We start from the raw sequence: 23,987 nt of genomic DNA, 5'->3' as shown, positions 1-23,987 counted from the left end.
CGATATCATCAAATTGATCTAATTTTATGCGAGGTGATTAGGTGAAAGAGACGTATCAGTGTAGAAAAAAGTGAAAAGTTATGAAGTGTCCAGCAGCCCTGGGATTGTGAAAATTGAAGTGTTAATAATTTTTAGTTTTTTAAGAATATTAAAAAAAGAAACACTACACAGACCAGGGAACTCAGAAATAATGGGAACTTAAATACACAACAGGTAAGGCGATAGCAGATAACCGACTCGAGTAAGGAAGAATCCGGGTTAAACTTACACACATGTTAAGAATACGTTTTACGTCGAATACTAAAAACTGTTCTCGGTTTATGCATTTACGCTCATTTAATGTTGGTGTATTACACACACTATTGCACATGCATAATGCTTGCTTCAATTTCGAAGGACACTCACACATTCAAAAGCCTGCTTTACCATGCGGCGTATTGAATATTGCCTATCGGTATTCTATTTATTATCTGTTCTGTGACACAGACCATGAGGCCCATTGACAGTAGTGTAATTAGTAACAGAGGTGAAACAATCACAAACACACAGGCTTTGAGAAAATAACATACCTACCTACTGTATTCTCACCGGTCAAAACCTGGAGCCCCCGGATGAAAGGCCAGCACATGAACTGATGCACTGAACTATGGGAGCCGCCTTATTGCCAACCGTTATATAATATTATAGTATTAGTATGTATACTATAATTTTGGTCCGTGTACCATGTACATAAATGTATAGTACACCCAAAATACTAGAATTTTGAATAATATGTGAAAAAGTTTTTTTCTTACAAATTTAATTTCTATGTTTCCGTTTTATAATTTGGTGCGAAGTACCTATCATAAATTCGTAATACAGAAAATTTGGCGAGAAAAGCCCTTGACTTTGATTTGAAACAGAATTTCTCAAATTTGCCAGTAAAGAAATGGCTTAGGAATTTTTAAAATTAATTTTGTGATAAACAAAAAAAACATATACCATATACCTATGTTGATTGTCAAAAATGGCAGCCATATGGCAGCACTGACTGAACGTCAGTGCTGCCAATCGTACTGTATTTTTTTTTCTAAATTTCTTTTAATTTTCATTAAATAATCTTATCAATATTTAGTTATATTATTTTTTTCTAAATTCATCAATGTCTACATTTGAAAAATACGCCAAAAGTACCATAATTTCCAAAGAGATTGGACACAGTCTAATCTCTTTGATAATTTCGGTATTTCCGTACCTACTCAACGAGTCCAATAATCTTTGTCCGTACTATAATAATTTGGTGTGAGGTAGGTACTATAATTTCGTAATACAGAAAAAACCGAAAAAAACTAGTTTTTACATTTTCAACTGAAGATATAATTTAGTGAAAATACTATTGGGACCGCGACCCGTAATTCGGTGAAAAAAGATGGTTGAACCTCAGGTAGGCAACATTAAAATTAAAGTCCGACGTCAATTATCTATGGTCAATTTTGTCTATGACGTTAATATGACGTTCATCAACAATCATGCCTAGATGTCATTAAAACACCAATAGTTTTTAACAGTTTCCCATTTTAATGATATTGAACTAGAACTTTGTTTAAAATGCCTAATTTGTCACTTAGATATAAAATGTACAAGCCCTGTAGGCTTTGTCTCGATCGTAGAATGCAGACAATAAATCTATTTGACAAATTCAATACTACTGAATGTTCAAGTTTAGAGATCGTTGCAGCAATCGAAAAGATTTTTTCATTTAAGGTATGTGAATTTAGAAGACTCTTTAATACGTAAATAACCAGGATATTGGCATCTTATTTTCTCTTGTAAAATGGGTTACCACTTAGTATTCACTAACCACATCATAGAAGTCTAAATTACACGTAATGAATACCACTAAGTATGCGCTGAAGCTCTCAAAAGATCTTATTTTCTTTTTCAAAATAAGTAAGTTCCTTCAATAAGTTGTCTTCTTTTTATATCATTTATTCTATTTTCTTATAATCTGTTATTAGTTGTTGCCAAACTATTTAAATAGGTAAGTACTACTTAAACTCATTTCGATTTCATTATGGGACACGATGGTAGGGTATATAAGTAACAGGGTTATTATGCTATTAAAAAAGTTAAAAAATTACAATTGAGTTCTTGAGATCCTATTTTTCACTGTGTTCATGGCTGAAAGCATTTCTCTTATTCTTTGAATAATTTTTTCCTTGTTTTCAAAATTTTCTAAGAGATGGAAGCATTTTAACCACGCTTCTTTCATATTATATTCCCCATCATTGAACGGTTTTCCATTCTTAGTGGTTATGTTTGAGGCAAAATAACAAGCAGCTATTTGAATGACTGCCAATAAATTCCATCAGGTTTATTGGTTGAATATTTTCAATTGTCCGATTGGTCTCAACATTGTAAATCAATCAAAATTAGAGTGAGGTCTGTGCAATAATATTATGTGACGCATAAACCCTAGACCAGTGGTTTCAAACTTTATGTTACTACGCCTCCCTTAAAAAAAAATCTAATCTTGGCGCCTCCCCCCCCCCTTTATTTCATTAAATAATACAGACACCTTTTTAAATAGTCAACAGTGTACTAATACAAAAATGTAAAAAATAATAATTATAAAAATAAACATGGTTCTACTTAGAGATTATATTCATTTTTAAATTAATTTGTATTTCATGCGATGAATGTGCTTGTTTATTAGCACAATCAATTTCAATAGTAGTCGATCCAAATTCATCATCGTTCATTGACAAATGGATTCTATCATGGGCGCCACATCCAGAAGCGAGCCCCCAGGGGAGGATCTTTGGCGAGCCCACCTACCTATCCCTAAGGCTAAGGGCAGTGTGGTGCTATAATGTAGTGTTTCCTAAATTATACACAGGAGTTATCATTTAAGTATATCAATCATCATATAGGTATCACGTCAAATTGCAATGCATAACCACATATTTAAAATATTTAATAGCCCTGAAACAAAGTAGGCAACTTTTTTTTTCTATTAATGAAATAATGTAAAAAGTGCATTAGCAAACTAATCAAAAACTCAGTAAATAGATTTTTTTTTTGCTTCAATATATCTGGCGCAGAAATCATTTAAAAGTGGAAACATGGCGAACTTATTTTTACCAAAGCTCCAATTTTTTATAATTGCCTTTACTTTATCTTTTTTAATCAGTGAATGCATTAGTGGTCCTTGCATTGATTTATTCACTCAATTTTTTTTTAAATTGCAGCCAAATCAGTGATGCCAACCGTACTATAATTATAGCACAATACAATAATTTTAATTCCGTGAAAAATGTAAAATACTATAATTTTACGCCAAATATACCAAAATACTATAATTTTTAAGGATTCAAGACGAAAAATGTTCCTGTCCTATATATTTTTCAGAAATACTATAATTTTTATGCCTTTGTCCTATAATCAGCATAGAAAAAGATGGCAACACTGAACCAAATAGACAAGTTTAACAACAAAATTATCATTCCTAAACAAATTTGTCTCAAATTTCAACATTATAATTTGACCCTTTTATTTCATTTTTTCACGAGATAGCCAGCGGGCTTCACAATAGTATTGAAGTGAGGTATTATAAAATTAGTCTCCATATTTTCAGACAGGTTTGTAAACAACCTTTTATAGGACTGTTTTTTTATGTAGTTTATAACTAGCGGCCGTTTTATAAACTATGCATTTGCACACTGCAAACCTGTGGCTACATTAATTGTGTTAAACTCTTCGTGCCTCCCATTGCAACCTTCCGCGCCTCCCAGTTTGGAAAACGCTGCCCTGGACTGACCTATTCAATTATATATTTACATTAATCGTGATGCTTATTCTTGAAGAGTGTTTGCCTGCTATTTTTTATACAATGCGATCTGTCGTTCACACTATTTACACTAGCGCCAGTCGGTTGTTTTAAATTAATTAATATATTGTACACAATATCCTGACATCTCTTGTAATCATGCTGACATTCTTAACCGATATACAAGTCTGTATGATAATACTTTTAATGTATCTCTAAAAAAAAAATCGATGCGTGTACTTATGTACACGCATTAGAAGTTATACTTTTTTGGCATAAAACAAATACAAAACTTGTGATAACCTAGATTCTTCGGCTAGCTATTCTAGCTAGTCTTATTAAATTACACACTTAAGAAAAGGGGCCGCTTTTTGGAGCGCCGTTAGTTTATTTTTATAGACTTTAACTTATATTATTAAGTTATATAATTATTTCTCGTTGCTTTTATTTTTAAAGTAACAACTATCACTCTGACGTTTAACACATTCGCGGACACGACGTCTATAAACGTCGTTTTTTTAAGTGTGATATGACAGAACGTCTATAGACGTCCTGTACTGTACAACGTAATACGACACTATGTGTTTAGAAGACGTATTTTCGATTAAAACACTATGTTCCTTATCTACTTGTGTCACGGTACAAACATATTTCCATTAGATAAGTGTCGTATCTTAAATGAAATAAAATAGAAAATACTCATTTCTATATATCTAAATCGAAAACTTTAAAAATAAATTTTTTAATATGTGTCATATCACCAACATGTATTAGCTAACATGTGTCTGTGAATGTGTTAATACTTAGTTTGTTTTCGTAAGGAATTGCAAATGGAATTGCAAATGGCCGAGAATAATAAATTCGTTATTATACGGAACAATTCTACTATCAAACTTGCATTTGTATACACCTGACCGATTCGCAGCTGACTTCATACTGTCGCGCACTTTCGTAACGGTGTGCGCGCGCAGCTCTCAATTTTACTCTACCAAACGCCCTAAAAGAAGTATAACTTCAATAATGATGTTTCTAAGGTTTTATTTTTTATATAAATTACGGCCCGCCGGGTACCACCATTCTAATACCTCCCGGCATTTAAAGAGTTTATAATATTATATATGCATTTATTTTTAAAACTTTTTTGTATTTTTTTAATTGTAGATATTTTTTTTCTCTCTTCAATATAAAACATTCGCGTGCCATACAAAATCGTTTCATAGATTCGCTCACCATCACTAGTATATAATATTTTAAACTTCTAAATCCTATGTACTTAATTGTTAATTTTTATTCCAGATTACACCAACAGAGAGGTTAATATATATATGTGGAAAGTGCATGCGTTCGGTGAAAGAATTCTCTGATTTTTTCGATTTGGTAATAAAGGCACAAATTTATTTGTCTAAAAATGCAGCTGATTATAAAGGAACGTTCACTTACCAACCACCAAATATAGAACCCACTGAGGATGTCAAGCCGGTTTGTTCATTCAATGTATCATTATTTGTGTTAACCACTGATTCTTACTTATCCACATAAAGATACAAGAAGTTGGTATTTTGTCAAGGAAAACTATTCTGTCTAATTTCAAAGATATGACAAAAATAGTACACACTTTTTCAGTCATACTTATTTGTTTTCGTCCATGAATAAAAAAAGACAGGAAGGAACATACTGATTCATCGCAGTATGAAAAGTGGCAACCAAATTCGCCATTTTGGAAAGCGACGATTTTGCATAAACAAATATCACGTGGTCTGTACGTTCGGCCAAATTTGCCAGCCTTTCTGATTGCCGTGATTTGTACACGTGTTCCTTCCTGTCTTTTTTTATTCGTAGGTTTTCGTTGAATTAAGGTTTTGGTCAATTTTTTAAAATTCATTAAGCCTTGCCTAACCAAACCATAATCAATCAAAATATTCTTCAATCTAAAAAATATCTAAAATGATGTATGGTTTAATGGCATAATTTTAGATTTTTTTATAGATAAATGATTAATTTTTGACCATTATCTACTATGGCTTGGACTAGACAGGGGTTAATTAAATTTTAAAAACTAACAAACACTATCTACAATCTACACATTGTAGTGTTTGTTCTATGAAAACAAATAAGTATGACTGACCAAGTTTAGTGTGCACTATTTATGTCAGATATAATTAGTCTACCTCCACCCTTCGTCACTGCAGTATATTAATATCAAATTTGTGCACACACTATTTTAAAGTGCCAATGTTTTTTCAGATTACTTTTGTCAATGTGATAGACGAAAAAAACATAGAAACTCTCCCAATCTTAACGGAAGTAAAAGAAGAATCCTTGAACGAAAGACAATTGGAAACCAATGTTCCAGATAATTTGGAGGAAGATGTTTTAAATAATGTAGCTGCAGATGAACAAATTGATATAAAGTTGGAATTTTGTGGAGAAACTATTGACATTGATTTTGTTGATAATCAATTGAAAACTGAATCCGTAGATAATTTGATTTTAAAGAATGAGGCTGATGATATAAATAACGATGAATTATTGTCAACTAGTCAAAGTCAGAACACATCTGTTGCGACTAGTGAAGTTCCCAGTCAAGTTATTCCAACAGCGAATAATCAGCTGACTGCCATGCCCGATGTATTAGAGGAAACTGTGCAGGTAGATCCTGACGGTCAAGAAGTGGAGAGGAGTGTGGAGCCTGTCAAATTGTTTGAGAATGGGAGTCTCATAATGACTGGAGATAAACTTAATGATGCCATCTGTAAATTTTATGATGTTCGATGTCAAATTTGTCTTCATAAGCCGACATTTAAGTATTTGCGTGATGTAAGTAATCAACATCTAATCTAATTTATATACAGTCAAACTTAGTTATTACGAGGAAGATGGGACCGACTGAATTTGCTCGTTATAAGCGTTACTCGTTATATCAGAGAATAGGTATTTTTAAATGAGCGGTCACATAACAAAAAGTCGAAAATAAAAAATCTGAAAACTATTGTAAAAATCCCCGAAACAAGCATGGCATTCATAAACTACAAAAGAAGTTTATTGTAATGAACGCTGGTAGGTAGGTACCTACTGACTTCCCAAACCTTGGATTTTTTACTTATTTCAACCATATGCATGGATACGTTTTCAACATTGTCGGCGAAAACATCAATTAGGTAGGTACTTAAGACTCTTAACTAGTATCATAAATGTAATGCGATCCCGACGGCATCCTCTCCGGTCGGATTTTATTGCTTAAGGCTGAAATGTTTTTAAACGATTGACATGTTAACAGTTTTAAGAAAAATTTTGACGATATTTTTGCTCGGTATATCCGATAAGTTGCTCGTTATAACAGTGAATAAATGTATGGAGAAAATAATAAACTAAAATGTCAACGAATGTTTCCTCATTACACCTGAGATTTATGGGATTTGTTTGACATCGTGTATTGTTTTAGTCAGTATGCCCTCTCGTATTCACTTGCATGCTTTTTTTACTGTTCAAGAAGTTTGGCCTATATACTTTGTGCATCCGTGACAGCTTATCTGGTATACACCTGCTGAATCCAATAGCCGCGAGTCCTTTATTGGTCTCAAAATATTCCGGACCTCCGTTGATGTTGAGAATACCGTTTCGATTTCGTGTTCCTCTATCCTGGAAATGGCATCGGTTGTATATTTGATGTATGGCAGATAAGCCTAGCCTATTTAATTTTGTCGGTTCTTCATGATTAAGTAGGTTGATTTTGCTCTTGCTGGATTCTTGGATTGTCTTGTTAAAATATCCGTTTATCTGGTTGCTTGAAGAGCCTTTGATATGTGTGACATTTCGACTTTCAAATACAATTCGCAGATTCGCCGAGTTCTTGTCATCGACGTCGAAATTAAACCTAATTTTTGAGAAGGTTGATGGTGAGATGATGTATGTAAGTAACGATTAGTGTGGGTTGGTTTCCGAGACTGTCCTAGACACCTATCGATCTTTCTAATAACTTCTACATCAAGAAATGGTAGAGCTCCATTTTGTTCAATCTCCATTGTAAATTTAATCATTAACCAAAAGCTCTAAATGAGTTTCTTAATACATACTATTATCATTGCAATAAAATGTATTTGACTTGAAAGATCGTCTTTTATTTATTTTTACCACACTTTCGTTTTTATAATAATAATTATTATGAATACTTATTTACTCACATAGTCGGAATTCATAGTCAATCCAACCAAAGACTCCACTTATAGGGGGGTATCTTCTTGTATGGAACTTACGAATCTAATATATGAAGCGCTTAGTTTCAAAAGCCTCTAAAACGGTTTTTGAAAAATTTTGAGTTAGATATGTATTTAGATGAATATTTTTGTTACCTATATGATGGCCAAAGATATAACTGTAAAAAACGTCAATACGTATGATCAAAAATTAGGGTGAATTTCAAAACCTGCTAAAATGGTTGGGTGTGCTTTTCAAATACCGCTAATATGGAAAGCCAAAATACTCTTTAGAATGTAACGGATTAAAAAATAAATACATAGATTTAATCACACAGTTCACAGATTTAATAGATATGATTTTTTTCTCATTTTTCTCAGAACTACCTAAAATCATTTTAGGGTCTTTTGAAACTAGGCGATTCATATATTCATCCGTTATGGATACCGTACATATAACTAACATAATATTATCTGTGTTTTGTTTGATTCACAGTTGTTTAAACATCTTGAATTAACGCACAATACCAGAGGCCATGTCACGTGCTGTGACAAGCAGTATTACACACGCAAAGGCCTTACACACCATATGGCGTATCATATGCAAAAAGATGCTTTTCGGTTAGTATGTACTGAAATTATGTTCCTTGTACATTCGAATGTGAAATTTTCATATTTTATCTACATATGTACATGCAATTCTATTACAGGTGTAATATTTGTAAGAAAGATCACGGTAATAAAGAATCATTGAAAGCACATTTATTAAAACATTTACCAGAATCTGAAAGACCCCATAAATGTAACCAGTGCGATAAAAGGTAAGGACAAAGTCGACCTCAGTTTTATACTTAGTACTTATATCACACAATATTATGTCTATTTTAATAAAATCGCTGAGACCAGTATTACAAAATGAAAACATAAATAAAGTATCTTAAATTCTACAGATTCATTTATAAGTCAATAGCTTTTCTGGTTGTCCTGTTACAATAGTATCAAGACTACGATGATAAACTATATGTCGTTGATTAGCGTGCCACGGACGAGTTAACTCGCCAAAGCATGTATGTCGCGTCAGGCCACGGATGAATAAACTTGCGGGTTCTAGTAAACGTCATAATTTCTGAATTAACTATTTGTTTATATGTTATAAACAATATTTATCATTTTAGTGTGAAAATATTCACGATAAACTCGAGAAACATGTTGATTTGATAAGTTTTTACAAATATTTATCATTCTGTTCCTACTTCGTATTTTTTAAGGGCTTTATTTTATTCCAAAAATAGCTGGCCTACAAGTGTCCACCTAGTAAAAATTGGCTGGCAGTGATAAGTTAACTCACAGAAAGAGACTCGATCTTCCTTTCACTTTAGCAACTATTCCAGAATAATACTCAAGTACGCAGTATTGAGAATAGCTCGGGTGGGGGGAAGTGTGGGACTTGGAAGATAACACATGTTTGTACACATTTGTGTCGGGGTAATCTCCCACAATAATTAACATGGAGTAGCGAAATTAAAAAAAAAATATTAAGCTCAAATCTTATAGTCTCATGAGTCTAGCAAAAGCATGACTGGGGTGGGGTTTCAATGCAGAAGACATCCATTTATAATCTTTTAGAGGAAGGGGGCAGATGGAGGAGTATGCGGCAGAATCCTGTTTGTATGATTACAAGTTGAATGCGAAACGTTCCGTCTTTAGTATGTAATGCCGTTTTTGGTTGCCTGGAGATTTTTATACTTTTTTTCACATTACGCGCGACTATTGGGGTAATTATAGATCGGTGGGGTATCTCACGTTGTATAATTTTGTCAGGGTTTCTCATTGACGAGACACGTTTTGACAGTGTCAGTGTATTAGAAACTGTATTAATTAAATTTACTTTACTTTTATTTACAGGTTATTAAATATATTACAGATCGCTTGAATAATGAATTTCTAACTTCTCGGGCATAAACGTAAATTATTCAATTAAAGACGATTTTATTTCTAATTCCTTCGTAGCAAATATTTTTTATTGTGATTAATGAAATGTAATTTGATATGTAATTAAAAGTATTTTATAATTATTATATTGTGACTTTTTACACTCTTTTAAATAATAAAACATATACCCTACTTAAGTATGAACTGAAAAGTTTGTGTTAGAAAAATTTATGTGGGTTTTATTTAAAAAAAAATATCATTATGTTTATCTACAGCTTTCTTGCCAGTGCCAGTCTGGAGACTCATAAACAAACACACCTTCCAGTTGAACAAAGACGCCCTTGCAAGAGTAAAACACAGGATAAATTGTAAGATATGTTATACTAGTAATAAGTTTGTTCTTTCTTACATTAGCTGATTTAACATAGTATTTCATGTGTATTAGAGGTAGGAAAACTTGTCGATTTTGAAGACTAAGTATACTTACTTTTACTAAGTATACGTTGTTTTTATGTCAGGTTATAATATTTTTGAATGAATATACAATGATTTTCCGATATTGTTGTTATTATTGTATTATTTACGGATTGGTAATCCGACCCTGGCGGCATCCTGTCCGATCAGATTTTATTGCTTAGGGTCGAAATGTTTTTAAACGATCGACACATTAACAGTATTTTAGCTCGGTATATCCGATAAGTTGCTCGTTATAACAGTGAATAAATATATGGAGAAAATCGTAAACCAAAATGTCAACGAATGTTTCCTCATTACATCCAAGATCGTAATAACCGAGTTCAACTGTATTATAATTCATTATGAAAAAAATAAATATTCAAATATTTCAATTGATTGATCGTGGTAACTTATTATTATTGTTTGAAAAATGATCACGTAGGTTTCTTTAAACCATTCTGAAAACAATGTGAACCTCCACTTTCAAGATTCACTTGCCGCCACTGATTATGGTAACTACTGGTTTTAGGATCCGTTCAGGAGAGACAAAAGATCTTCATGCGGAATCTGAGGAATCCAGCAAACAATTTTTATGTCCTACGTGCGGACGCTGCTTTGGAACAATATACTGTTTAAACTCTCATGTCGTGTCTCATGATAAAAAAGGAGAGAACAGTGTTCAATGTAAGCAATGCGGAGCTATGTAAGTTCATTTAATTATCATTTCCAACACCAGACTTTTACTTGCTTCTATACTTAATAATATTGTTTTCATGATCTTTGAATGTAACGATTTGGTCATACATAATAATTGAAAACATTTCATGCATATACCTACCAGAAAAAATACAACACGAATTTGATAAGCATTAAGCCACACATTCCCAACTATTTTCTAGAACTGACTAGAAAACCCTCGTTGACCCTTTTTGGGGTCGCGACCCAAAGGTTGGGAATCACAATTTGATGCGCATTTCATGTAAGAACTACTAGTTAAAATCGTTGTAATTAAGTAGGATGCCCGTAGCTTAATTGGAAAAGTACACTGGCGCGAATCCAGTTCTCGATCTTCAAGTTCTTTTCTCGTAGGTGTATGCATGAAATGTTTTCAAATTGTGTATGTTCAATAATATGTAGAACGGTACAATCTCAAATCTGTGAATTCGTTGAATAAAATAAATTGGTTTATTATTAATTTGGTATATAAATGATATGTAATTAACATAATATTTTATTTGCATTTTCCATTGATGAGTGTGCACATGTCACAAAAAGCGAAACCCGGGTTGTAGAAATGACTCAAATGGAATCGCACAAAACTTAAATCAATAAGAATTTAAATTCCATTCCATTTAAACACCAATTTTTACTTGAGAAAGTTTAATTTTGTGAGACGATGTAGCAAAGTTTTATTTCATATCTCGTATGAATCAGTGTGTTATTTTTGCTCTATGAATAGTAAATACTGCACTGGATTTTTAAAAAAGATTATTGAAAGCAACTTTTTAACAGGTTTGAAGTCCGAACCAATTGTTAAAAAATTGTAGAATTAACAAACTATTGTAATGATGGTCTACCTCAGGGGGGGGCAAACTTTTTGGGTGGAGGGCCAAATTCAAGAATTCAAAATGGACGGCGGGGCGCAAGTAAAATACCATTTTTAGATATACACTATTTATTATCACGAAAAATAGACATTACAAAAAAATTAATGAGAAGAATGAAACATTTTTAACATTTTTTTAAAATTCAGGTTTTAATTTTGTAGTTGATATTCTCAAAACTGTTTGTAAATGGGCATTGGAGATATTTGATCGTAAAGAATTTTTATTGAGGTTCATGATCGAAAATGTTTGTTCACATATATTAGGTTGATCTAAAAATAATGAATATTTTTCTTGCATAATCTTTAAGTTGGTTGAATTTGTCTGAATTGAGGGCATTGTAAAATTTGGAGATTTCTTCACGACGATGCAATTCTCTTAAATCAGTGTCACACTGCAGATCAATAATCTCAAGATGTAGCTCTGTCGGTTCACTATCAATATCTATGAAAAATGGATCGCGTACTATTGCTAAACAAATTTTAATCTATTGTCAATATTGTTTTAAAAATTATAAAAAAGTTATTCGTAATCAGAAGTACAATTAATGATGGCGGGCCGCAAAAAAATACCCGGCGGGCCGCAGTTTGCCCCCCCCTGGTCTACCTAGTAAACACCAGTTCGATAAATATAATAATTGTGTTATTTTTTATCTTCCGATAGTTTGAAAACTGCGGGGAATTTGAGAACCCATCTGAAAATCCACAATGGAAAACGTTTACGGTGCACAGAATGCAGTTACACCACATGCACCAAAAGTAGATTAAGTCGCCACACGAAAATAAAACATAACGACATCAAGCCACATGCGTGCAAATTTTGTGACAAGAAATTTAAACTGAAGTCCTACTTAATCGTATGTAATCATTTATTATATCTTAATTAGAGACAACGTGTATTTCTTGATTTATGACATTTCACATAAATAAATTGTTATTGATTGGTTGTCGCTCCCTACTGTTATGGTTCGGTGTATGACGCTAACTAAACTAACTAGACATACAAATAAATAAATTGTATTATAATACAATTTTTTTTTTGTTCAAATGTGAATTACGAATGTTTTAGAGTCATAATTATATTAAAATATATTAAACAAAAGACAGCCAGCTGACATAACAGTTTATTTATTCCTGACTTTTTGAAAACAACCTGTTGTTAACTCAACCTTTAAGATAAGGGAATTTCTCAATGTCACGGAGAAAGTTACAGATTTTTAAAACGTAATTGAATTAATAATGACATAATAGACATCTCAAATACCTAATATATATCGCAACATTTTTTTCTTTAAAGTCTGTTCGCTGAACCTTAAGGCTATACCTCAGCTGAGGCATGGTCTCAAAAGATCACAACTATGCGACGCGCGGATTGTGCTAATGACGCGTGCCGAACGGAACATAATTTGTCATAAAAATTCAACATGCGTCCATTTAGTGTTATGTTTATTGTTATATTAGTAATATTAATAATAATATTATATTCATTGCATGTTTTCTTTTTCGAGTACAGGCATAACGTTTTTTAGTCATCTTTACACGATATAAAAATATAATCTTACGACGCCATCACAAAAAAATCGACGTGCTCCCACCTCGAATGCCGCTCGGTGATTGGCGACAAATGCGAAATTTCGTCCCACCTATTGTTGAAAATTATTTGCCGTTTCACTTATGTATGCTCTTAATGTTTGTTTTTATGAAAAATGCCAGAAAAATTACAAATGATTTATCAAAAAACAAAAATTAATATATTGTATGAATAACGTATCTCGGTCATAAGTTGAGGAATACCTGTATTTTAGTAATTAACCCATTTGCGAGAATAACAGTTATAATCAATCGTAAACCTAAGACGGCTGAAACAATCGCATGTGTTTTGCCACAAAGAATAAAATTGTAGTCTAATGATTCTAGCTGAAAGAATGTTGATGAATACAGTGAAACCCCGATTTTACGTTTTTCAAGAAACTAACAAAAAACAACATAAATAGCAAAAAAATATAATTGTAAAAGTAAAATTTTTTTAGTTGGTGTTGGGCATGTTTTTGGCTTGTTTATGTAAAACACTTTCAATATTATAAATTGATTTGATGGATTGAATTTTTTTGAAAATATTTGAATGGATGTAAACAAAACAACTTAACTTACTTAACAAACAAAACAGAAAAATTATGTGAACAAAAAGAATGAAAAATGCGATTGATACTATTCGACCCAAACCAGAAAATGACAAAAAATACTGTGTGCTCACACTGGTTAAAGTAAATAAAAGAAGGGTTGCCCACCAGCTGCATTGTATAATCTTAATAATAATGCATACGTAATTATTAATTATCACTTCATTGAATTTAGAATATGCATTTTCGATATAAAATGCGGGAAATTGTAAAACCGGGAATTGAATGTATTCAAATAAAACGGGACTGCAAAAACTAACACGCATATATTGGGAAAACATGAATTATTATGGCCATGTAAAATCGAGGTTCCACAGTTTGTAGAGTTGAAGCTCAAAATTTAATTTGCAATTAAAAGATAATTTGGTTTAATATTATAAGTAATGTAATTAATATGTATTTTTTTTTAATGATCTATTTTTTTATTTAGTTACATTTGTGCCAGCATACTGGAGAAAAGAGGTATTCTTGCACATACTGCCCCAAAACATTCGTATCATCAGGAAATTTGTCATCACATCGAAAGAACATGCACCTAGAGCTTTATACCAGAGATATGAAAAGGAAACAAGAAGAAAAACTTAGAAATGTAAGTATCTATTTAAAAAATAGGTCATCCATATTTAATTTAGTGTCACCTTTTTTTGTTTATGCATCACCATGATGATGTTTACAATAATCAATCAAAATTCTTTATTGGCTAGTGTACACTATGTATCAATATTATTTGGCAATAATACATCGTATGTAAGTGCATCGTATTGTCATGGATGCGAGTAATTAAATACATAGATGTAATTTTTAAGAAAATATTTATTAATCAAGCTTAATGTTCTTCCCCAGATGAAATCAAGAAAGACATATTTTGATATGAAAAATCCGGTGGAAGCGCAGCATGTGCACGAGGAAATAAAAAAATTGAAGGTGCACGAGGAAAGAAAGAGATTAATTCTGGAATAGACAATGTGAAGCTTAAATCAGTGCCGTGGAATACTCATCATTTTTGTATGGTGCAGTTCCAATTCCACTTCTGTTAAGTTGGAACTGGGAAGACCGTTAATTACCATCCTCAGGATTTATGCCGAGGGACTATGGCAGGGGTGGCCAACCTTTTGCATGCCAAGCACCTTTTCTACCTTCTAATATTCACGATTTGGGTTGGAAAATAGGGATAGGATCTGCTTCGCTTAGGGGAGGAAAAGGAATAACTCAATCACGCAATTAAATTAATTTATTTATGCCAGTTCAAAAAACACGTTTATTGGAGCACCAATCTACAATAGTCAGAAATGATCTCTTGGACGAGAGGGTGATCTCTGTCGTGGGCCTCGCTGATGGTGCTACAGCTGCCGGAGAGTCTCGTTTGGTGAAGATAACTCTGGACCACAGTTGTTGAATGTGATGAGAGAGAGAGAGAGAGTTCTGAGCGGTATGGAGCCCTGAGAGCTTTTGAGCGTTTGGATTTCGCTAGTCTTTCAATGTTTGGTGTTAAATTTGTTACAGAGAGCAGCAGAGAATTCTTCAAATTTGAATCAATTATTCACAACCTTGCTTTACTTTGAATCAGCACTCAGGTGTTGAAAATATAAAGTTGGATTCAGTTATGGCGCCTACTTCAAAAGAATAAGTAGGCGCAAAGATGCAATGCGCCACTTGTAATTATCCAATGCACCACGTTTGGCCATCACTGGGCTATGGGATGCTAGCATGATCTGGGAAGATGAAAAAAAGACCAAGCGATGAGAATTTTTGGAGAGATTACTTTGTGTCTATATGCTCCACCTGTGGACCAGACATGGATAAAGGAGATGGAGAGGGATCGATAATGATACATAATAAGAATGTGTTTTTAAGCCTGAACTTGCAATAATTGTAAAAAAATATCACAAAAAATTTAATTTTCATCCAATTTTTTTACATCCAATATTTATCCATTTTCCAATGCATGGCATTAACCTTTGAAAATGATTTCGGTCATATGGCCGCTGTAGCTGTTCTTAACAAAACACATTCTGGACATCCATTTTTAGGCCACATTTTCGAATAAAATGTACACAAAGTTTTGTACATAAAAATACATGAAATTGTAATTAATAAGTAAAAATTAATTTAGGTATAATTAGGTTTTAATCACATTTAAGTAAGGTCAGTCTTAAGTTGTTTTTACATGACATCTCAATATTTGTATAATGAGAAAGAAGTACCCACCTAATGTCAGTACATCAAATTTAATATTGATACTTCAATAGTAATAAAGTCAATGTATTATTAACCCATTGGAAACAACCGGCGCCAATTTGGTGCCGCTACAGACACAGTCATTCTGGACAATTGGCGTCAATTTGACGCCGCTCAGACAGCCTTCATAAAACAGTAATATTGACCATAAACTACCATCTATCGAAAAAGTTGTTAATCAGTTAGGAGATAATCATTCCGTATTTTAATACTGTCAGTATACTATATAGGTATATGATACAGTGACCCATATAAATTCGATTCCTGTCTCGACCTGTTCGAAAATGTCAAAATGGCGAGCGGTTCGGGTTGATAGGTTCCTACGAAATAGTTTCGGCAAAACGTTAACAATTGACCAAATTCGCGACATTTTAAATCAATCTGATGATGATAGTCTCTGTGATACGGATAGTGAGCCAGATGTTGATGTTTTGGATAAAGAACTTCATATTTCATCTGATGAAGATTCTGAAAACAAAATTCCTACACCGTCTACAAGCGTGCATAATGGTGAAAATATATTTCCAAATGAACTTGTACGATTGGAATTCCATTCATGGGACAGCCAGGACAGGCCGAATGACAATAAATGCATTTGAAGATGATAAGTCGGAGTATCGGGAATTTTTTACGGAGCAGTTTTGGTCTCAAATTACCGCCGAAACCAATCGGTACGTACATGTTTTATAAAGTTATTATTTTCTATTTTTTATAATTCTCAATTGAAATTTGTATAAATGAATCCTTTACGTCGAATGTTGTATATTTATTTTGCAATATAGAAGCGTCATATTTCAATGAAAAATAACCTAACTAATAACTAGACACCGGACATCTGGAGTCCTTTTTTTTTTGGGACGGACTCGAATATTACAACATTTTTTAATTAAAAAATGTGTTAATAATTTATGGAACCTATGTTTTTCAGAAAAATAAGTTGTACGATGTGGTAGGTACAATGAAATATGAAATAAATGATATTGATAATATGTGCAAGAGACTTTATCGATACTTAATTATATAGAAACGCTGCTATTAGTAGATATACTATACTATTTAGAGAAATTAATGAAGCGCTTACGTATAGAGTGGACGAATTAGTTGTTAATAGTAATATCTATAATATTTAATAATATTCCACTTTTTATATACCTATTATTGAAATCAAAGTTTAAAATTTCCACTAAACTACTTCTATTTTCACTATCAAATAACAAATCAAACTTGCTCCCATGATGAGAAGAACCGGACAGCTAGTGTATTATTAAAATCGTACCAAATCTGAATGATTTCGTATATTATGTTGATACTACGAAAATATATAATAAAAAACATATTATTATATTATTCTAAAACCAATTCAACGAGGATTCAAATCAATGCTTATCAGCTCTGAGTAAAGACAGATTTTTACACATTGCACAACAGCGGCCACTTGAGAATATCAAGACACGTCTGTTATATTTACCATAAGTACTTAAGCCAAACTAGTAATTAATTTTGAATACTCCACCTATAATACGTTCCTTGTGTTACGATAATGCGATAGATAGCGATGTGGATTTATGGATGGGTAAAATGAGGAATATCGGACCTACGTGGTTAATAAAACCCTTTAGAAAAAGTTTTGTACGAAAGATACTTCAAATCGTACATTTGTGTTTCAAGCAAGTGGTTGGACATGTTAAGATATTCAATTTTAATATATAGGTACTGAAGTTGTAATGTTTTTTTGACATTTTGATAGGCCATTTTCAAACACTTTATATTCATCATGCAAAATATGTAAGTATATGCGTTTTCTGTTAATTGCTACTCCCTAATACTATAAATTATATATCATAGTATTATTTCAATGAATTGTTTCGGAAGTTATCAAAATGATACAATCATAATTAGTCGACATTGACACATTGTGTATATATAGTACCTAATACCATTGATAATAAATTATTTTATCAAGAAATATTAGATATAAATAGGTATAACACAGTTGCAGTGCCTACCATTTCTTAACAAGTTGACCTTCCCTAATAGCTCATTGCTTTATCCAATCTGGGAGTTCACACATGAAACTATAATTTGATGTTATAGTAATATGGTAGAAAAAAAAAACTTAACCTGCGCGCTTGTTAACTGATCTATGTATTTTCTTAAAATCCGACATCACTTCAGTTTTCACGATTATGGATTATTTATAGCTTAAAATTGTTTATTTGTTTTTTATTTAGTGAGTAGGTATATTTCGTGATATTTCACATTAGCTGGTTCCATTGTTTACGGGAAATGACGATTTAATGGGCTTACCTATTGAATGTATTAATAGTATGTAAGATATTCATTACGAGTTTTCAAACACTTCAGATAATCAAAATTTGTTTTTTACTTGATCCTTTACTAATAGGTAAGAAGGTTTTCACATTCTTTTATTATATTAAATTACTATATAAACGAAAATTAGCTTTTTTCGATGTCAATGTGCATTTACGATCGGTGAGTGCGCATAGTGCACGAAGAAGGCATACGCCGGGTCGTAAATAATGACTTAAATAGAATACCTAGTACAAAACATAAATCAATTAGAATTTATTGATTAATGTTTTTGCCACTCGTACCCGTTAGATATAGGGACCATTATACCACGTTTTCCTCCAGAAGGTATATAAGGTACTTTTGAACTGATTTTTTGTCCACAAAATCACTTTATATTGAGACGTCACACAACTATCACAACTTACGAGATAGTGGCAAAAGATACGTCTTAATCACATAACATTACTTTATTTCTTGATCACATAACATTAATTTATTTAAAATGCAGAATACGATTCGTCCAAAACGTGCGCCAATTTGGATTAAAGACTATAGTGATGTGAGTTTTGATGGAACTGTCATACGTTGCAGTGTGTGTAATATAAATATACCATGTAATAAAACAAAGTTAATTAAGCATGTTTCATGTAAGACTCATCAGCGTAATCTTGGTGTTATTGACCATCAAAGTGACTTTAATTTAGACTTTGCTGAATTTCTAATAAAGTGTAACATACCGTGGATGCAAGCGCAGAATCCAATAATGCGAGTTTTTTTAAATAATTGTATAACGGGTAAATACGCTAAAGTTACGCTACCTACAGAATCAAATCTACGAAAGCGCTATTTACCAAAGTTATATAATATAGTAGTAAATAACATTAAAATAGATTTAAGTGATTGTTATGTATGGGTAAGTGTCGATGAAACTACGGATCAAAATGGTAGACATATAGTGAACGTGATTTGTGGACGCTTAGCCGAAAATGAGGTGAAGTTATGCCATTTAATTTCAACAAAAGTGATTGAAAGGTGTAATTCAGATACTTTATTCCGTTTAATGAATGATTCTTTGTTGGCACTGTGGGGTGAAAATTATGAATCTAGCAGAAATAAACTTTTAATATTAGTGACCGATGCAGCACCTTACATGATTAGATTTGGCAAAAAAATGAAAGAATTGTACCCAAATATGCTACACTGCACCTGTTTTGCACATGGAATTAATAGAGTTGCAGAAGAAATTAGATCCGTATATCCTAACGTAAATAAATTAATTTCTAATGTTAAAAAGATTTTTTTAAAATCTCCTTCGAGAGTCGCAGCATTTTCGAGCATTCTTCCAAATATACCACTACCTCCAGAGCCAGTAGTTACACGGTGGGGAACGTGGATAAGTGCTGCGTTATATTACGCAAATCATTTTGAAGGGATTAAATCCATAATAAACAGTTTTGATAGTCAGGCTGCATTATCAATTTCAGCTGCTCAGAATGCGCTTCGAGATGGAGATATTGAAAATGATCTAAATTTTATTAAAAATCACTTCTCAGTAGTAAAATCATCTATAGACAAATTAGAAAAACGAGGGCTAGAACTTAAAGACTCCTTCAACATCATACAAGATCTTCAGTTGGCATTATCAATTGTGCCTGGAAGTAAAGGAAAACTTATCAATGAAAAGTTACGAAATACATTAGTAAAAAATCCTGGGTACCGAACGTTGTGTCAAGTTAATAAATTATTAAAATACGAAGAAATTAACTGTACTGATGACGACAATATAAACACAATAAAACTGTTCGAAAAGTTAAAATACTGCCCGGTCACATCAGTTGAAGTTGAAAGATCATTTTCTCAATTAAAATGGATTTTGGCGGATAATCGACGTCATAATATAACACCAATCCACCTCGAGCAACTCTTCGTCGTTTACTTCGAAAAACAAAACAGTTCATCATCATGAATCATCCGATACATTAACAATTATTGTAAGTACAGACAATTCATATGAAATTTTTCTATTCAATTTCCTACCGTGTTTGTTGATAATATCCACCTTTTACCATATTTAGAATGAATTTCACCATAATGAAATGTATACCTAAAAACATGTTTTTGTAGTGACCACCAAGGTCCAAGACACACAATACGGTTATTGTACATTTTGCATTTTTGTTTATTGTTATTAAATCTTAGTTGATATTATTCTTTTGACTTATTAACTTAAAAATAACAATAATGGATGAAATATAATATTCCTAAAAATTATAATATGGCACATACAATATATAATTATCAAGCCTCGATAGCGAAGGCTGCGTGACTATCAAATGCACTATGTAAACCTGCTATTAATATTCTTTTAAAAGCACATTGCATTGTTATTTTTATAAGATTATCCTTTGCTTTGTAATTTTATTCTTGTAAATCCACGGTAAACATAAATTTATATACAATATTGGTATATACTACAGCTGATGATGATACATACTATCGTATGGAAAATAATTCATTTTTGAGTAGTGGACTTTTTGTATTCATCATGCGATTGAAAACAATAAAACCACATTCAAAATTTGTCATTGGTGGGGAACCTTTTTTAATATCTGAGGTAGGTGAATTTTAAACACAGAAAATTTTTCAGTGATGAATTTACGCTATTTCATAATGTATATTATAAATCAGTCATTTAATAAATAAGGACAAATATCACCAACAAGTTAGTTCAAGTAAACAACGACTCCCACGTTATCTATACTTAATTAATTGACTTTTTATGCAATAATATGTACCTACCTATATTTTGTAATGTTATTCAATTGAAAATGTCCATTAGGATAAAATCGGTTAAATATCAAAATTATGAAATAAATGTGGAAAAAGTACGAAAGTACATATAAAGTGTTTTAATGAAATATGTATCTAGGTACCAGTCGTTTTATGTGATGAATAGTTCTTTACACTTTATAATATGTAAGTATTTAAATCAAATACATAATATAATCATATATCAGATAATTACTTTTTAATTACAACATTTAAATATAAAAATATAATGCTAATTATGTCGAATCGCCACCTAATCGGCGCGCCTTTAGCGTACAATGTATTAAATGGGACGGCGGGACTTTTTTAACGTTACACACCTACAAACTTACCTGTAGAATGGACAAAAATGGAACTACGAACTATCATAGGACGCCATTTTGAAAATTTCATTCGAATGTCAGATTTTGTCCAGTTACGAGTCTTGATTGGGTAGTTTTCGGCAATGGCTCCATTTTTTTTTGTAGTACTTATTCCACTTTTAATCAATAAATTAGGACCGGTTTCGTCCGCCTCAGAGGGACATTTTCAACTGAATCTTCCCTTGTTCAGTTGAAAATGTCCCTCTGATGCGAACGAAACCGGTCCTAATTTATTGATTAAAAGTGGAATAAGTACTACAAAAAAATGCGTTTTATTAAATTAAACAACAATAAATATTAACGTAATACAATGACTAAGTGAAAATCTGAAGCAATATTATATTGCAAAACCTTTAGAAGAATGCAATTATGGCTTACGCAATACATAATATTATAATAGTAGGTTCAAACGATTATTTTCAGGGATGTCTCGCATCTACAGATGTACGCCACTGGTATTTTGAAGATGAAATTTCTTACGATCGATTTGATGAAATTCTTCAATGTCAATAGTTTATAATCAAATAGACCAGTTTGGGCAGAGCATCCTCAAAATACTTAAATATCTAAAGAAATAAACAAGTAGGTGTGTGACTTTTTTATCGATATGTAGGTACGGTATTGTTGCTTGGTAATACTAATAGGTATCAATATGATAAATTTAGAACATAAAACGGGTCAGCGGACAAAATCTTTCAATATTTGTATTTATATTAGTGGTAGGTTATAAAAAGGTTTACCATTACTTACCTGCAATAAAACAAACCATCAATTTTGTAATGCGATATTTTTAATTGCGATTTGCGAATTTGAATTCGTTTGAAGTGGCCACACTTCGCATAATAATATTGGCAAGACGATTATTTTAATTACAATAATTATCATCGCACCTGAGCTGCCAGAAAAAACAACTGACTAATTGTAGAAATCCATACTAAGAATCATTTGGGCAAAAGTCTCCTTAGGATATTGGATTCGTCCACCATTTTAATGTGTTTTTTTATGGGTTGACGGTTAAAGACTCGAAAGATCCGGCCTTTACTAATAACTAACAGTGTTGAAAGTGCCCCATTACTTATTATTTTAAAATTATTTTCAGATATGCCACGGAGTCGTTGGAGTCAGCAGGCGCATCAGGTCAGCAATGGAAGCATGTCACTTTTGAGGAGCTGCAGGCCTTCTGCCTTTCTATCCTATGGGTGCGGTTCGGAAGCCGATAATTAGAGGTTACTGGTCTCGGAGGAAGGTTACAGAGACGCCCTTTTTTATATCTGTAATGCCATGGGTGAGATTTGAAACTATCTCTAAGAATGTGCATTTTGCGGATGACAAAGAAGCTTCTCTAGGAGATAGGTCCAATAAAATTCGCCCCGTAATAACTCATCTGCGTAAGAGATTTCGCGATGTTTATAAACCTAACTACAAGCTTTCAATCGATGAAAGCTTGATGAAGTTCCGGGGACGTTTATGCTATATTCAGTTCAATAGGAAAAAACGTGCCTGGTTCGGCGTAAAGTTTTTAAACTTTGTGAGTCTCAGTCAGGGTATTATTTCGATTTCAGTATTTATACTGGGTTGAGAGAGGGAGATTTATACCTACCGTCTAGTGAAGCTATTGTGCACCATCTGTTGTCAAGATATAAGGCTGATGGACACATGCTCTTCCTAGACAATAATTGATACTCGTCTCCTAATCTTTTCCTCAGTCTAAAAGAAAAAGGAACAAACTGTGTAGGTACAGTTCAGACTTTTATGTGTTTTTATTATAGTTTTATTCTGTTTTCTGGCATTTTCTAAATAAAATTTTATGTACAAAAAAAAATGTTTTCTTTTATATATTTCCTTAGTCCTAAAAACAATTAATACCTAAAGTAAAATTAATTTATTCATTTTAATATTTCAATACCAATAAAAATTTCAAAAAAATATTAAAATCAAATAGATAATAAAGAAGTTATGGCAAATTTCGTAAGACATTATATTCTTTTAAAATTGACCAATAACGAAGTTAACATGAAACTTCGTCAACCAAATTCGTCCAATAGTTAGCGCAATCGACTCTCCCACGTATAG

The 23,987-nt window shown here is 32.3% G+C and overlaps 1 protein-coding gene across 2 annotated transcripts; it reads left to right on the top strand.

Annotated features, from left to right (window-relative positions):
- Positions 1-1,480: 1,480 nt before the first annotated feature.
- LOC147072450 (uncharacterized) lies at positions 1,481-23,730 on the top strand. 2 transcript variants are annotated; one of them, XR_015070720.1, is made up of 11 exons: positions 1,481-1,743; positions 5,105-5,287; positions 6,053-6,625; positions 8,498-8,622; positions 8,712-8,822; positions 10,209-10,301; positions 10,919-11,092; positions 12,657-12,849; positions 14,603-14,761; positions 15,016-17,081; positions 23,014-23,730. XR_015070720.1 is itself a non-coding variant. In XM_085947760.1 (10 exons), exons 1-10 carry the CDS (start codon positions 1,588-1,590, stop codon positions 15,130-15,132), a joined length of 1,884 nt encoding a protein of 627 aa, XP_085803886.1. In that variant the 5' UTR covers positions 1,481-1,587; the 3' UTR covers positions 15,133-17,163. The 2 variants fall into 2 exon arrangements, 1 of the variants encoding a protein (XP_085803886.1); XM_085947760.1 differs by lacking the exon at positions 23,014-23,730 and having other exon boundaries at positions 15,016-17,163.
- Positions 23,731-23,987: the final 257 nt, after the last annotated feature.

Source organism: Rhyacophila brunnea, unplaced genomic scaffold, assembly GCF_057557595.1.
Source record: "Rhyacophila brunnea isolate RB1 unplaced genomic scaffold, BYU_Rbru_1.0 scaffold_2, whole genome shotgun sequence".
NCBI lineage: Eukaryota > Metazoa > Arthropoda > Insecta > Trichoptera > Rhyacophilidae > Rhyacophila > Rhyacophila brunnea.
Note: the sequence above shows the minus strand (reverse complement) of the source record. Positions and strands in the feature narration are given on the sequence as shown.

Bases quoted from the DNA above. Each gene is read 5' to 3' on its own strand.
- LOC147072450 (XM_085947760.1), top strand. From the start codon at position 1,588: ATGCCTAATTTGTCACTTAGATATAAAATGTACAAGCCCTGTAGGCTT. The intron at 8,823-10,208 runs GTAAGGACAAAG...GTTTATCTACAG, and splicing joins TGTAACCAGTGCGATAAAAG to CTTTCTTGCCAGTGCCAGTC. The intron at 14,762-15,015 runs GTAAGTATCTAT...GTTCTTCCCCAG, and splicing joins AAGAAGAAAAACTTAGAAAT to ATGAAATCAAGAAAGACATA.